Here is a 13,501-nt window from a genome sequence, read left to right on the forward strand (position 1 = left end):
CTCTGTTCTGCCAATACCTTAAACAGGTATAAGAGACATCAGACATTTCCATACCACAAAACTGAACAGGAGCAAAGAGACCACCTATGCCAGGATGTGACCAGCACCCAGCCTTCTCAGGTTCCCCCCAAAGTCAATGCCCACAAATAAGCAGGAAGCAGTCTTGAGAATCTGTCGCCCCAATTCATTTAACCATTTTATAATAAAAATGCCTAACCTCCCACATTTTTATTATAAAAAAAGAGATGGGAATATAATGATCTGTCCTGTTCCTTTAAGAGACAAGCCACACCCACTCCCCCCCAGTCCAGCCTGAGTCCCTTCCTTTTCTAGCTCCTTATCAAAGAGGCAGCTTCCACCACTCCCTTCTCTCTCTCTCTCTCTCTCTCTCTCTCTCTCTCTCTCTCTCTCTCCTCCCCCCCATCTCTGCCTCTCTGCTCTTCTCCCCTTCTCCTTTTCCCCTCCATAACCAATAAATAAATAGCCAACCTCACTCTGCATGGCATGCCTATCCATGTCTTTATCTCTTGCCCACCGCAGCATGGTTCCCTGCCTGGGACCAGCCGCCTTTGGAGACCTGCGGCATGGTCTAGTGGCATGCCCATCTGTCTGTCTCTCCTTGTGGCCTGCTGTAGCCACTTGGGGAACTGCACTAATCCCTGCTTAGGACTGGCTGCTCTCGGGACCCGCTGCCCATTGCCACTGCTTGGGGACCTGCAATGTCTCTGCCGCTGCAACCACTGGAGATCCTGCAGCATTTTACTTAATCCATTACAAAGACTACCTGTTCACAAGGAGTACCTAAGCCTTGCCTCTTATGTTCATCATTTCCAGCCTTCACAGATGATCTTATGAGCATCAGCCCTGGCTCTGATTTCTTCTAGAAGTTTTCTTAAGTCTTTTTGCCTTAAATTACAGAACTGTGGTCTCACTATGTTGCACAGGATAAAATGCAGTGGCTACCACAGGCACGATATGAGTTCTGATCCATTCCATTTCTGTACTGGGCTGGCTCACTGCTTCTTGTGCTAAGCAGTCCACATCCCTTATTTGGGCATGGTGGACTACTTCCTGAAATTCCTGAGCTCAAACAGAGTTCCTGCCACAGCCTAGTAAGTACTTAGGGCTACAGACTGGCAACCATGCCCAGCAGAACTTCTCTGACAATGAGACGTAACAGATACTGTACTGTTGTCTAAATCAGCTAATCATAATAACTTGTGGAGGCCCCGGAAAATGTGGGCCTATTACCATGTTGACCAAAGGTCAGAGAGTTGGAAGTTACCTCTAATACCTTCAAGTTTATTGTGCTTCTACCTCAAACAATGGTCCCAGCTAGATTTATATCAGAGAGTTCTGCTCTCTCAAGGTTATTGTCAACTGTGTAGTTAATAGTCAGATTATATTTCAGAAATAGAGAAGTAGAAGTTTCTACCTCAAACAAAAGTATAAGGATCCAACAGAGTTCCAATTCCATTAAGGAGATAACATTGGATTCCACCCAGGGAGAGGTTTGCCTACAGAATATTTCAGTCTAGGGTGTGAGTAGGACTTGTTTTAGAACAGCAACAAAATGGTTAACTATGGTATGGAGGTGGCCTGCGCCCTTCACTGGTTTGTTCATTTCCTTGTACCTTGTTAATGCAGTTTTTTTTGTCTTACTCTACCTTTTGGGGTCAGGGGTATTTTAAGCAATTAGAAATTAAATATGGGTGGTTCCAATATTCACTGGAACTCCCTCCAGAAACTAGTCTCTGTTTCTCCTGTTTTACTTTTTTCATGTCTTCATATTCTTTATTAATGTTTCTAGGTTCCCCACACCCCTACCATGGAGAGTGATATTTCTGTGGAGGCTGGTCCCCGACAATAACTGTACTATCTTAGAACATACTGGGTTGTAGAGCTACTCTGCGCTTCCTCTTCTTCGCTCTGTGTGAGATCCACCTATTTTGGCTATTTCATGGAACTGCTGGGGAGATCCAAGGCCATAACATGTTCTGGAGCATTTTCTAATTTAGGAGCATGATACTAATCCTGGGTACTAATCATACACACCCATCTCTTTTCAAATCCACACATGTGTCCCACACATGTTTGTATGCTTATATGATATACTCGTCAGACATGTATGAAAGGGAAGCCCTTAGCCTGGAGTGCCTCTCAGCATATGACTGCAAGGATTTCAAGGAGAGGTAGGCTGGTCATCTGCACAGAGAATGACCAGTGTCACAAGACCAAAGGAGTTCAAATCAGGTTAAGAGGAGCTCAAAGAATCGTACCAAATTCTACTGCAAAGCCACCTCTACAGTGTTCAAGGATGAATCAAATGAGAGGAGGTGAAGAATAACCTCAGACAGACAATTGTGTGGCCAAAGGAGAGATTTCTGAGGAAGGAAAGACACTAATGAAGGGGCTGGGCTGGTAACTTCCTTCTAATTACCTATGAGAAGTGAAGAGTCTGTTGTGACAGAGTTCTACAGACAGTCCCACTGGAACACACTGAAACGAAACAAACCAAGGCTAGAAGACACCTGCAATGATACAGGAAGAAGGACCTCAGACAACAGCCGAGCCTGCTGGCTCTCTGTGGATAAAAGCATAGCTGTCTCGTTCTACTCTGATCTAGACGACATTCCACTTAGTTACACGCTGCTGTAGCACAATCACTTAACAAACCTAAGTGGCAGGTTTCTACATTTATTTTCCAAGGAAACTTAAAAACACATTTGCTATAACAGATCACAAAATACTTGGCATGAGGATGATGACGAAAAGGCTTATGTGCACCTAAACAGGTTGTAATCATTTCCAAACAACAACAAAAACACAGAGTTCACGTGAAGCCAAATGAGGGAAATAAATCTAAGACACCAAACCAAGCTCCATTCATAAGCACAGGGCAACTAACATGTGTTCTTCTGCACTGGCCTTTATGCCTGATCTACACAGATAATGCTACAACTGGATGTTTTCTTTATAAATGCAACCACCGCAAAACAGAAACAGAACTTCATGAAGCAGAACCTTGGCTATGTCTGTGGTGTACATACACAGGAACTCAGGCACCAAGGTCAGTGATGACTGTGCATACTAACCCTAACAAACTTCTGACTGCCACCGCCAACGATCCACACCAATGACACGATGACCTGCCCTGACCTGCCCATGAAGTCGGGCATCACGAATGCTGCTTGTATTCGGGTATTTTGGGGTAAGAGATAAAGTTAGGAAAAGTTTAAAGAAAAAAAAAGGAAGGAAGGAAGGAAGGAAGGAAGGAAGAAAGAAAGAAAGAAAGAAAGAAAGAAAGAAAGAAAGAAAGAAAGAAAGAAAGAAAGAAAACCCTGCATCAGCAGCACGGAGAAGACATTTAGGTAATGTACTTCCCTAGGAAGTAAATGACACTGACCTACTTACTTTCGAAAGACAAATGATTTGTCCAAAGCTAAATATCAGTGTTAGGGGAAAAGATCTCAGCTTCCTGTAGCTTGAGTCATATCTCAGTGCCAATGACATGATGCCCCAACAATTTCTGATGTCAAATCAGGGCCATGGAATTTGGGCAAGTTAATCTGTGTCTCCACCCTCAACACACAGAACAAGCGAAAGCAATTATGTGAATGTTTTGCGCATGAAGACTGATAGAGAACTGGAATTTGGCCTCTTGGACTATGGACCAGAAGAGCAGAATGCGGAAAGAACTGCATATTGTCCTGCCACTGCTTATTCCTTTAAATAACATATAACACTTGATATTTTAACTGACACTCAGTAATTGAATGTATTTGGGAACTACAGTGTGTATATGTGTATAACTGGCAATGATCTAACAGGCAATATTTGGGCAATCTGGTATCTCAAACACTGGTCTTTGTGTGTGTGCCTTAGGAACATCAAAATCCTCTATGCCGTCTACATCAAGACATTCAGCTGTCCTGTTTTCTAATTTAACTTTCATCTAACACAGAGCTAAGTTTCTGCAGCTATTCCAAAAGAAAAATTAAGAGCCACAGACTAAAGAAATTAAAGCTAAGTATTCTGTTCAATCAGGGATTTCCAAAGCTATGCAACAATTAAAATATTTATACTGCTGAAATTAAAGTGAGGATAAGAGACGTGGCTAACACAAAAGTTGACATTACAGTGTTCACATATGAAAACTCTTCAATTTCACATGAGCTAATACACAGATGGCATTTTAGAAAGGCAAATCACAACGCTCGAGTCTGGTGTGAGAAGGGGAGCGTTCGTTCACACTCTCTCGCTTACCTCACATCCATCATTCCCAGGTGTGCCCCCGGAGACCGAGGGCACACCAGCACAGAGGGAATGGTACCTCCTTTTTGTAAACGGAGGAGAGTGTGCTTCATGAGGGTGAACTCTCCTGCGGTGCTCTTGGATACTGCTGTAACTTTTTGACAGGTTTCCCACAAACACATTGTTTCTGGGTGTGTTCTCTGTGACACAGACGGAACTTAAGCTGGCTGACTTTTGGAAAAGAGAAACGCTGTCTTTTCTCGGGAATGGTCTCTTCTTTGTGTTGACATCGCCTAGATGTCTCTCTGTCTCTGTGCGACAGGAAGGGCTATCTTTTTCTGAAGTCGTCTTGTCCCAGGCACTAAGTTGTACTTCTGAGTGGCTGCTCTGAGCAGAGGAAACTATCACTCGGTAGGAGCCCCTGTCCGGAGCACCCAGCAGAGGTTTCTGCTCACTGTGATCTGCTGCAGCTGTCCTGGCTGGCTGCACACCACCCTACGGTGCGGGGCTTGTGGCGGGGTCCTCTGGCACCAGCTCTCTGGCTGGCACAGCTGGCTGTTCCCTGGCAGGCTGACCGCCACCCTTCTTGCCTTCTCTTTTGCTGTTTCGCTCCGCAGGAGCAGAGTAACCTCCAGCTTTCTGGGATGGTTTTCTTCTGAAATATCTTCTTCCGGGAGAGTATTTTTCAGGGCTCAAGGGAGTTTTGGCAGGATCAAAATACTGTTCTTCTTTCTCAGCCCGAACACAGCCGCAGACATTCCCCATTTGATCCACAGGCACTCACGGCTACACGAACTCACTCATTTCAAACTCCGGAGTGTCCAGGACCGGCTCCACCAAGTCCTGAGATTCCACTCTGACCCGTAATTCCTAGCAGACTGTGTGACCATCCTCTTCAGCCTGAAGCCATGTTGTTTATGAGAAAATCACTTGCAAGAAATGCCGTGGCACCCTGCCAGCTGGTCTCTGTGTCTTATTAGGCACTGTGGCTTATTCCTGGACGCCAGTCCTCTCAGACTAACAAGACTACTCACAATCAAACAGGACACCAAGGCCTGCACTTCATTCCAGAGACCACCACCCGCAGATTAACAGAGCGCCTCTGAACAGGCACACACTATCACCATCTGCCTTAACCTCTGAAGCCGGGCAAAGGGAAAGTAAACACAGCAGGAAGACTTCATGGTAAAGTGCCCTTCAAGTCCTGTCTCAAAGTGCCTTTCAAACTCCAGTGCAGAAAGTCTCTCCTCTATGACTCCCACACCCCTAAAAAATCACCAACTAATTTTAGGGCTTACATAAATGAAAACCTTAAGAGTCTCTCTATGTTAAGACTAACTCAGAAAAAAAAATGGAGTAAAAATAAGATTCAACAATGGGTTGAAGGGAAGACAAAACACTGAATGCCAAAAATAGTTTAATCATCTCTAAAGCCAGTCTTTTAATACAGCTTGATATATTTTCAAATAATAACGCTCTCGGATGCCTGCTCCTTAGGTTTGTCACATGAGCAAACGAATAGGGAGTGATTTAAAGGTGGAAGTTCCTGCACATCTGACACATACATCAGGGCAGGTCAACTTTCTGCTCCGTAATTGCACTTGGGTTACATATTAAACAGCTTTAGTGGGGCCACGGTTGAAAATTAAGAAGCCAGTACGGAGACTGATACTTTGAGCTGTGCATATTTCTAACGCTGAGTCATAGACCTGGTGCAAAGGAAATTGGTGTGACATGAGACGGACTGACACACAGGCCAAAGCCATTTGGAGAGCTGGTAATACCTCCCAAAGGTAGCCCTAGTCCTCCACCAATCACAGAAGCAACACACGCTGTACTTCTGAGGAGAGATCTGTAATCAAAAGCTCAGGTTAACACAGATGTTGTAGGTGTCTGTCTGTAACGTATCTGTATTAAAAGGGTTTCTTAATTATTTAAAAAAAATTAAACATTATCCAGTGACATAGTCTTGGGCTTGTTTGCTCTTAAGTTTTCAATGGCTTCAACAGTAACGGAGCAGCAATTAAATGCAGACCGGCTGCGGCTATGTGCACTGACAGGGTGGAGAAGCAACCGTGGCTGGCACTCCTCCCCACTTCCCCCTGGCCCTGCTAAACTAAGCAACTGTCCATGGTTAAGTCACGTGCACCGTTCCCTTCCAGAAATGGCTCAGCTTTTGCATCTGCCTGGTAACTGGTACCTTTTCCAGCCTTCTCCCGAAATGCCCTGCTGGGCCTGCCATAACCCCTCAACTTTTCTTCACGCACTTAGATTTGTATTTATATTGCCAGTGGATGTATAACCCTTGGTTACAGCTAGCTTACCCTTTAACAGAGAACACACCTCATCGTGATCGAGCATACAGTGCTTCAGGACATGAGACTGTCAGGAGTATAACTCCTACCTTCTGAATGCCAGACTGAAGAACAGATTCAACCTGTGATGCTCAGACGCATCTTTAAAAACAGACCCCTGGTTTGTCTGAAATTTTTGTCTTATTCATGCAACAAGTAGAGGAAATAAAAGGCTCCACACTCTGGGTGAAGGTGACCACTCTTCTCTCTGGGCTTGGCAGGAGCTGGAATCTTCGATTAGCACAGCAGTAAGAAGACCTTTATTTCATTTACATTTTATTCAAGCAACCATACTCAAACTCTACTCCTCCTGCCTCTCATCCCTGACTCTGATACACGAGCAGTACCGCAATGGCTGGCTTAGCATGCAATTCTTCTTAAATGACCCTTTGCTTTAGAGTTCCTCAAATGCGGAGTCTACATATGCTGCCTCTGATTCCTGCTTAGCCACATTCCCATCTGTTATTTCCCTGTTTCTGCTGCAAGCAGCTGGGGAATGTTTCCTCTGCCATCTCTGGTGGCATTTGAGACTGTTAACCAGCCTTTTCTACTCCTGTTTTCCTTCCATGGTTTCGTCAATCCGTTTTCCCTTTGCTTCACACATCTCTCTGAATATTCATTCCTTTTTGTTTCCTCAGCAAGACCTGCTCCTGCCCCATCGTCCCCATGGGCCCTCCTGACGACAGGGGACCCTTTACTCAGACTGTCAAAACCCTTTTTGTGTTGATAAATCTCTGTCCCTTGACTTCTCGGGTCTGCTCTGCTCAGCAGACTAGCGCACAGGATAGCTCACTTGCCCTTCAAACCCATCCAGAAGGTCAACCATTTTTCCCTGCTACCAACCTTAGATCGCACAATATGTTTTCTGATGTCCTAAAGAGTTTAACCTGAGTCCTCCTCTCCATTTATATACCCTGTGGCCAAGTTTCTTTCTTCCCTTTTCAAAATGTCACCTCTTGGATACAATTTTCAACCCCCAACCTCTATCCCTCATCTCCGAAAGTAATTCAGTTTCTTGGCTCTTTTCCCGCACGATGGCCACTTTATTTTCATGTATTTTACATAGAACTAAAGATTTAAAAAATGAATTACATTTTATTTATTGGAGAAGGGTGCACATGCTAGCACACAACTGGAGGTCGGGGGACCACTGACAGGAGTCAGTTCTCTCCTACCACGTGGGCTCAGCGTCGAGCCTTTGGGTTTGTCGACAAGAGCCTTTGCCCGCTGCACCTTCATCTCCGCTAGCTCATCAGATTTTATCTTATTAAAATATTTTTCCCTCGAGCTCAGTCAGAGTGGCCATCACAAGAAAGAATTAAAAAAAAGCCAAGAATGAAATTGTTTCCCTCTTCTGAAGTTCTTTCAGCTGCCCCACAGTGATCTCCAGGGTGATAGTCGAATTAGACACAGCCTGCCTTATCAGTCATGTGATGAACTAGCTGGCTTCCCTCCAGTGAGGGGGCCCCAGACTTTCCCATCTGGGTCCTCGCAGTTTCAACCATAATTTAGAAAGTGCTGTGTTATGGATACTAGTTGAAGATGTGTTTCATTTGTTATGCTGGGGACCATTTGTTTAATGATGCAGACATGTGTTACATTCTTCTATGTTGCATTTACCTAACTCTGTGAAGCTGTCTAAAACACCTGATGGCCTAATAAAGAAGTGAACGGCCAATCGTGAGGGAGGAGAAAGGATAGGCAGGGCTGGCAGGCAGAGAGAATAAATAGAGGAGAAATCTTGGAAGAGGGGAAAAGGAGCAAGCAAAGAAGGGAGAGAAGGATGCTAGGGGCCAGTCACCCAGCAACACCACCAGCCCCGGAGTAAGAAACAAAGAAAGGAATATAGAATAGAAAAAGGTACAAGCCCAGAGGGAAAAGGTAGACGGGATGACTTAAGAAAAGCTGGCTAGAAACAAGCCACACTAAGGCCGGGCATTCATAAGTAATAATAAGACTCTGTGTATGTTTTTGGGAGCTGGGATAAAACGACAGGACTGACCTAATGCGCTGATGTCTAGGAGATAACAACCGAGTCCTGTACATGAAATCACTCTTGAGTCACCTCTACTTCATGCAGTCTGGTAGCATGGTCTGGCTTGTGTCCCACAAGTAAAGCTTTGCCCTGGTTTAGTGCCGAGGCCTCTTTGTGCTTTTCAGGGTGTGGTCTTCTGATAATGACAACCTTTAGTGCTCTGAAGTGCTATTCACTGGCTTGCCTTGACTTCAGCAATCCGGTCGACTGGACACCTTCATCAATAGTCCCGTAGGCAGGCTGGTCAACACCACATCCCCACTTGCCCAGTCCTATCAGCCCTGGGTTTTCATTCTAGAGGATTCTTCCCTTTCCATAGGGCTCAGATCCTGTTCCTAAAAGAGCTCCTTTACTCCCTCCCCACGCCCCCAAGATTTGATTTAAAACCCCACCTACTTCCTTCTGGAGCTAGTAAGCTGTTTAGCACAGTACTACTGAGGGTCTGACAAACGTTTTGTGAGATGATCAGCCAAAGAACTAAAGCAAAGCACAAGGCTCACTGTAAATCCAACGTCAGATTTTTTTCAAACCATATGGCTGTCCTCAGACCTATATAAACCACAGCTGTTAGGTGAGACTTTTTTCTAATCTGGCTTTTTAGAATACGTCTACTGCCATCTAGTGTCTACTAGAGGAAATTGAATTTCTTATACTCTGGATTTTGGTCATAAACTCTTTGCATACTAAAACAAGTAGCACCGCCCAAAGAACAAGAGAAACATGTCCGCATTTAGGAAAAACAGATCTCTACCTCTCAGCTCTAAGATTACAAAAGAATGTCTTTAAAGGCAGATAGAGAAGCTCTCGGAGACCAGGAGATGAGACGCCAGGCTCACCGTGCCACTAGAAAGGTAACCGGAGTACTGTTCTGAAAATAGCCTGAAATTTGCTTTTCATTCAGAGGATATTAAGCACCGTCTCGTGAACCACCTGAAAACCAGACGCAAGACACAGAAACAGCAATGAAGAAAGCTCGGACTTACCTGAAAGTGCAAAATTATTGTCCATATTAATCCCAGAGTCAGTTTAGGATTCCCATCTGTTATGTCATCATTCCTAATATTCACTAACTTCACCTGTTTTATAGATGAAGGAGAGATAAACAAACTTCATTATGAACCAGGCACGAGTTCTCTTTACCTAGAAAAGAAAGGCTAAATCATACAAAGAGTGCAAAGACCACTAATACTGTTTCCCTTCCCTTCTGTGGTCTAGAAAAAAAAAAAAAAAAAAGACGGTCTAAACTGGGTGTGTTGTGGTTTTCTAGAACAAGGACTGGAAGTACCCACTTGTCAAAAATGCAATTCAAAAGATGGGGCCTGGGTAAAACATTGTGATCTGAAAATCAGGGGACAGCTTCTTTTGAAATGAGCTTATTTCCCCCTTGCAACCAAGCAGAAAATGGCCCAAGCCATACACAAGTTTAACAGCTTGTCCATCTACTACACAGCCTTAAAAAACTACTTTATATCTAGAAGCTGAGCAGACATGCAAAACCAAGCTTCTCAACTGTTCACCTCTGGCATTCAGGTAGACAAATGTGATGGTCTCCATCACTCGCTCCTTACACAGGCGAACTAAATACCAAGACATATGTCGTTTTGTTGCACAGTTTGTGTCCTTATTTAATAGAGAAGGATGAGGCAAGGACGATCCTTCTTCACCCTGTCCCTTGTCCCTTCTGTCATGTGGGAATGCAGGCTGCCCTTGCCAGGGCACCTGTCATTGTCTTGCCCTTCAATCCCAGCCTCTAGAGTCTAGAACCACAAGGAAGGACTTTGGTCTTTATGAATTATACAGTTAGTCTCCGAGAGCAGCACAAAGAAGACCAAGCCAGTTATCTACTCACAACCAACAAAAGACTGTCGCCCCACTGGTGGGTACAAACACTACTAGCCCTGTTTCTAGAAGCAGGGTATAAGCTAGGAAAATATTCTAATCTATGCAGTGTAGAAAGTGAGGTGTGGCCGCACCCCTACATGGAACTGTTGCATCCACAGGCTTTCCTGACATACCGTTGCTACTCAGATGGCTCTAACTCCCCAGGCAAAGCACTCTCATTCCAGCAGGGAGAGTCAGTTCAAGGGGGAATAAGGCACACCCCATTCTTCTGAGCTTGCACTCCAGACTAACTTCCTTTCCGTAGGAACAGATGTCTGAAACCATCCTTAAACATTTGCCTCAGCAACATGCACCATAGCACAGACCCAATTAAACCTTCACATTACCCGACATAATCCTACGCAGGTGTATTTAATCACTTGTGTTTCTAAGGCTAGCGTCTGCACAGTCCCCTACCTGGCGTCTTTTCAGATAGTCCAGTGCAATCTGTACGTTCTGCAGTCGGTGGAAGCGCATCCGACCCTTCTCTCTGGGCTAAGGACAGAAAATCAGAGGCGTAAAGATACTACAGTTTACAACACTACTGACCATGCTAATTTAAATATATTATCTGCTTTTCAGGTAGACCCATACATGTTTGTTTTACTTTTTAAAAGAGGTTTTTAATCCTTCTCTATCATCTTGGACTGAATTTCAAGTCTGAGGGACTTTTTCTAAATTTAGTTAAAACATATGCTCTATTCCAAGTGCTTCCTTTAAATAAAAGGGAAACCTTCAACCATGGAGACCTTTGTTGTCCACCAACAGAACAATCCTGGCCAACTGGTGCTTAGCTATAAAATAATCATAAATCTCCATTTCACCTTCTTAATATACACTATCAGCAAGACAGTTTTTCTAATTATACTTATGGATTTATGAAAATGAGATAAAAATAGCATGCAATTAGTATTTGAAAAATAAAAAAAAAAAAAAACACCAAGGAGAAAGACAAGAGGTTTATTTAGCTGTGACTCAGAGGAAAACGCAGTTTATACTATGCAATACTTTTCCTCTGTATTTTATTTCAGCTTTTACACAAAGTTGGACTTAATGTTAGGCAGAAAGGACTCTGTACTTCTGTGTTTCATTGGATGCAATGCAATTGTTTTCCCAGTCTCAGGAAAAGTTATCAAATCATAGTTATTTTCTTTACTGCCATTCTCCTTAAGAAATGGTACACATCAGCAGAAAGAAAAAAAGAATCGGAGCTGGAAAACACTTCACAAAAATACAAAGAATGGGGCTGAAATACATGAAATAGTCTAAAAGCAAAAAGGCAGAAGAAACTGAAGTCTTCACTTCTGAAATAAAAGCTGTTGACATCCACGGTGCCATGATAAAAGACAGCAGACCATAAAAGAGAAAAATAATTTCAGTGTCAGGGCAGAAATGAGGCTGAAAGTTCACAAACTGGATCCTATAAAAGGACGATTTCCAAGGAAATCTCAGTGGGGAGTGGGATGCAGATGGCCAGAGCAGCTCATCTGTCTCTGAGAAGGTAGGCGGCCCCTGTCAGCTAAGTGTCAGACCGCCTTGTGATCTTACAGGCTATGATACTTAAAATCTTGCCCCTTCTGCATCCCATAGATGGGTATGATTTAAGGAAACCGATAAAAATCTCCCTAAGCCCCACTCCAGAAAGTTGTCAGGCTTGAAATATCAATTCCAGAAGGAAACGAATGTGCATAAAAAATTAGTGCACTAGTCATCAGTATTCTGTTTATATGCAGTGTAAAAAAAAAAAAAAACCCTAATGTCTAAATAAGTCAGTCATTTCAGCTCTGAAGAAGCCTTTAAAGAGAAAGTATTTCCTTTGTCCAGTTTCTCAACAAAGACCAGCCTGCTCTGGGGTTGGGTGCCTGCGTCTCCTCTGTGAGCCGGAGCCCGTGAGTTACTGGCCTATCGTGTTAGCACCGCACGCACGCACGCCCTGCTAGGTTAGTGAGTTACGGGGGTGACACCTACCCCCTTGTCCTCATCCTCCACATCCTCATGCTGCTCACACTCGCATGCTGCTGGTGCACTCACCAACCGTAAGGTCTTCAAAAAGTCTCGCTCCCTTGGCTAGTGAACATAACAGACAGAAGACGGGACAGCAAGGATACAGACAGACCGGGAATGAAAAGGAGAGCATGAGCAGGGTGTAATGGGGGAGAGCAGATCACAGAGACGGAGAAATGGTCACACAGGAAGGCGAGGACACCTGGGGTAGCCCCCTTCTCAGAAAGGGAATCTACTGCCTTGCTGAGCAGGAGTCTTTCCATGTGTGGTTACATCGTGTATGGACTTCTTTTCAGCAAAACCAAAATAAAACCAAACAAAACAACAGAAAACAACCCAAAAAAGAAGCACAAAGAAAAATAGTAATGTTAATTATAGAACCTATCACGAAAGCAAAGGCGTCTTCAGGGCCACATCGCGTCATGTGGAGACGGGACGCTGGAGATGGGATGCTGAAGCAACTGACCAGAACTCTTGTCTTCTGGTTGAAATTCATAGTGTGAAGAATAAATGCCACAAAAAGCCTAACATCTGTGCTGCAAACACCCTGGCCACGTGTGCACAGAACTATAGGCTTAGCAAAATAAATGAGGAAACCTCTAACTTACCAAGGTGTCTCCGGAAAGGACCTCCAGAAGGGAGATCAAATTGTGCCCGTCCCTTAAGTCTTCGTAGAGATCGTTCACGTGTTTCCGAACCTGCGCAGAAGAAACAACATTCTTCAGTCCTGGAACTCAGAACCGGCCTTACCATTCCTTCACGTGGTGTTCGCCTATGCATTTTTATTCTCTCATTACTTGAAAACTTAATTTAAAACAAAAAAATGATTTTCAGAGCAACTATTCATAAAGATGACCAGAACTACTAACTTTTTAACACCTCAGACTAAGTACTATCATGAACTACTTACTATATGGGCTTACAAGTTTTTTTTAATAAGATTTATTTATTATATATACAATGTTCCTCCTGC

General features: G+C 43.9%; 1 protein-coding gene across 1 annotated transcript in view; it reads right to left on the reverse strand.

Annotated features, from left to right (window-relative positions):
• Window positions 1-13,222, reverse strand: part of Dst (dystonin) — a 199,845-nt gene extending 186,623 nt beyond the window's left edge. Inside the window, 3 exon segments of the mRNA XM_050134804.1 lie at window positions 9,627-9,719; window positions 10,942-11,019; window positions 13,137-13,222. Coding sequence (XP_049990761.1) covers window positions 9,627-9,719; window positions 10,942-11,001 — 153 coding nt within the window. The 5' untranslated portion in view covers window positions 11,002-11,019; window positions 13,137-13,222.
• Window positions 13,223-13,501: the final 279 nt, after the last annotated feature.

This window comes from Alexandromys fortis, unplaced genomic scaffold (assembly GCF_014885135.2).
Source record: "Alexandromys fortis isolate MF-2015 unplaced genomic scaffold, M_Fortis_MF-2015_v1.1 scaffold_20, whole genome shotgun sequence".
In the NCBI taxonomy this organism is placed as follows: Eukaryota; Metazoa; Chordata; class Mammalia; order Rodentia; family Cricetidae; genus Alexandromys; species Alexandromys fortis.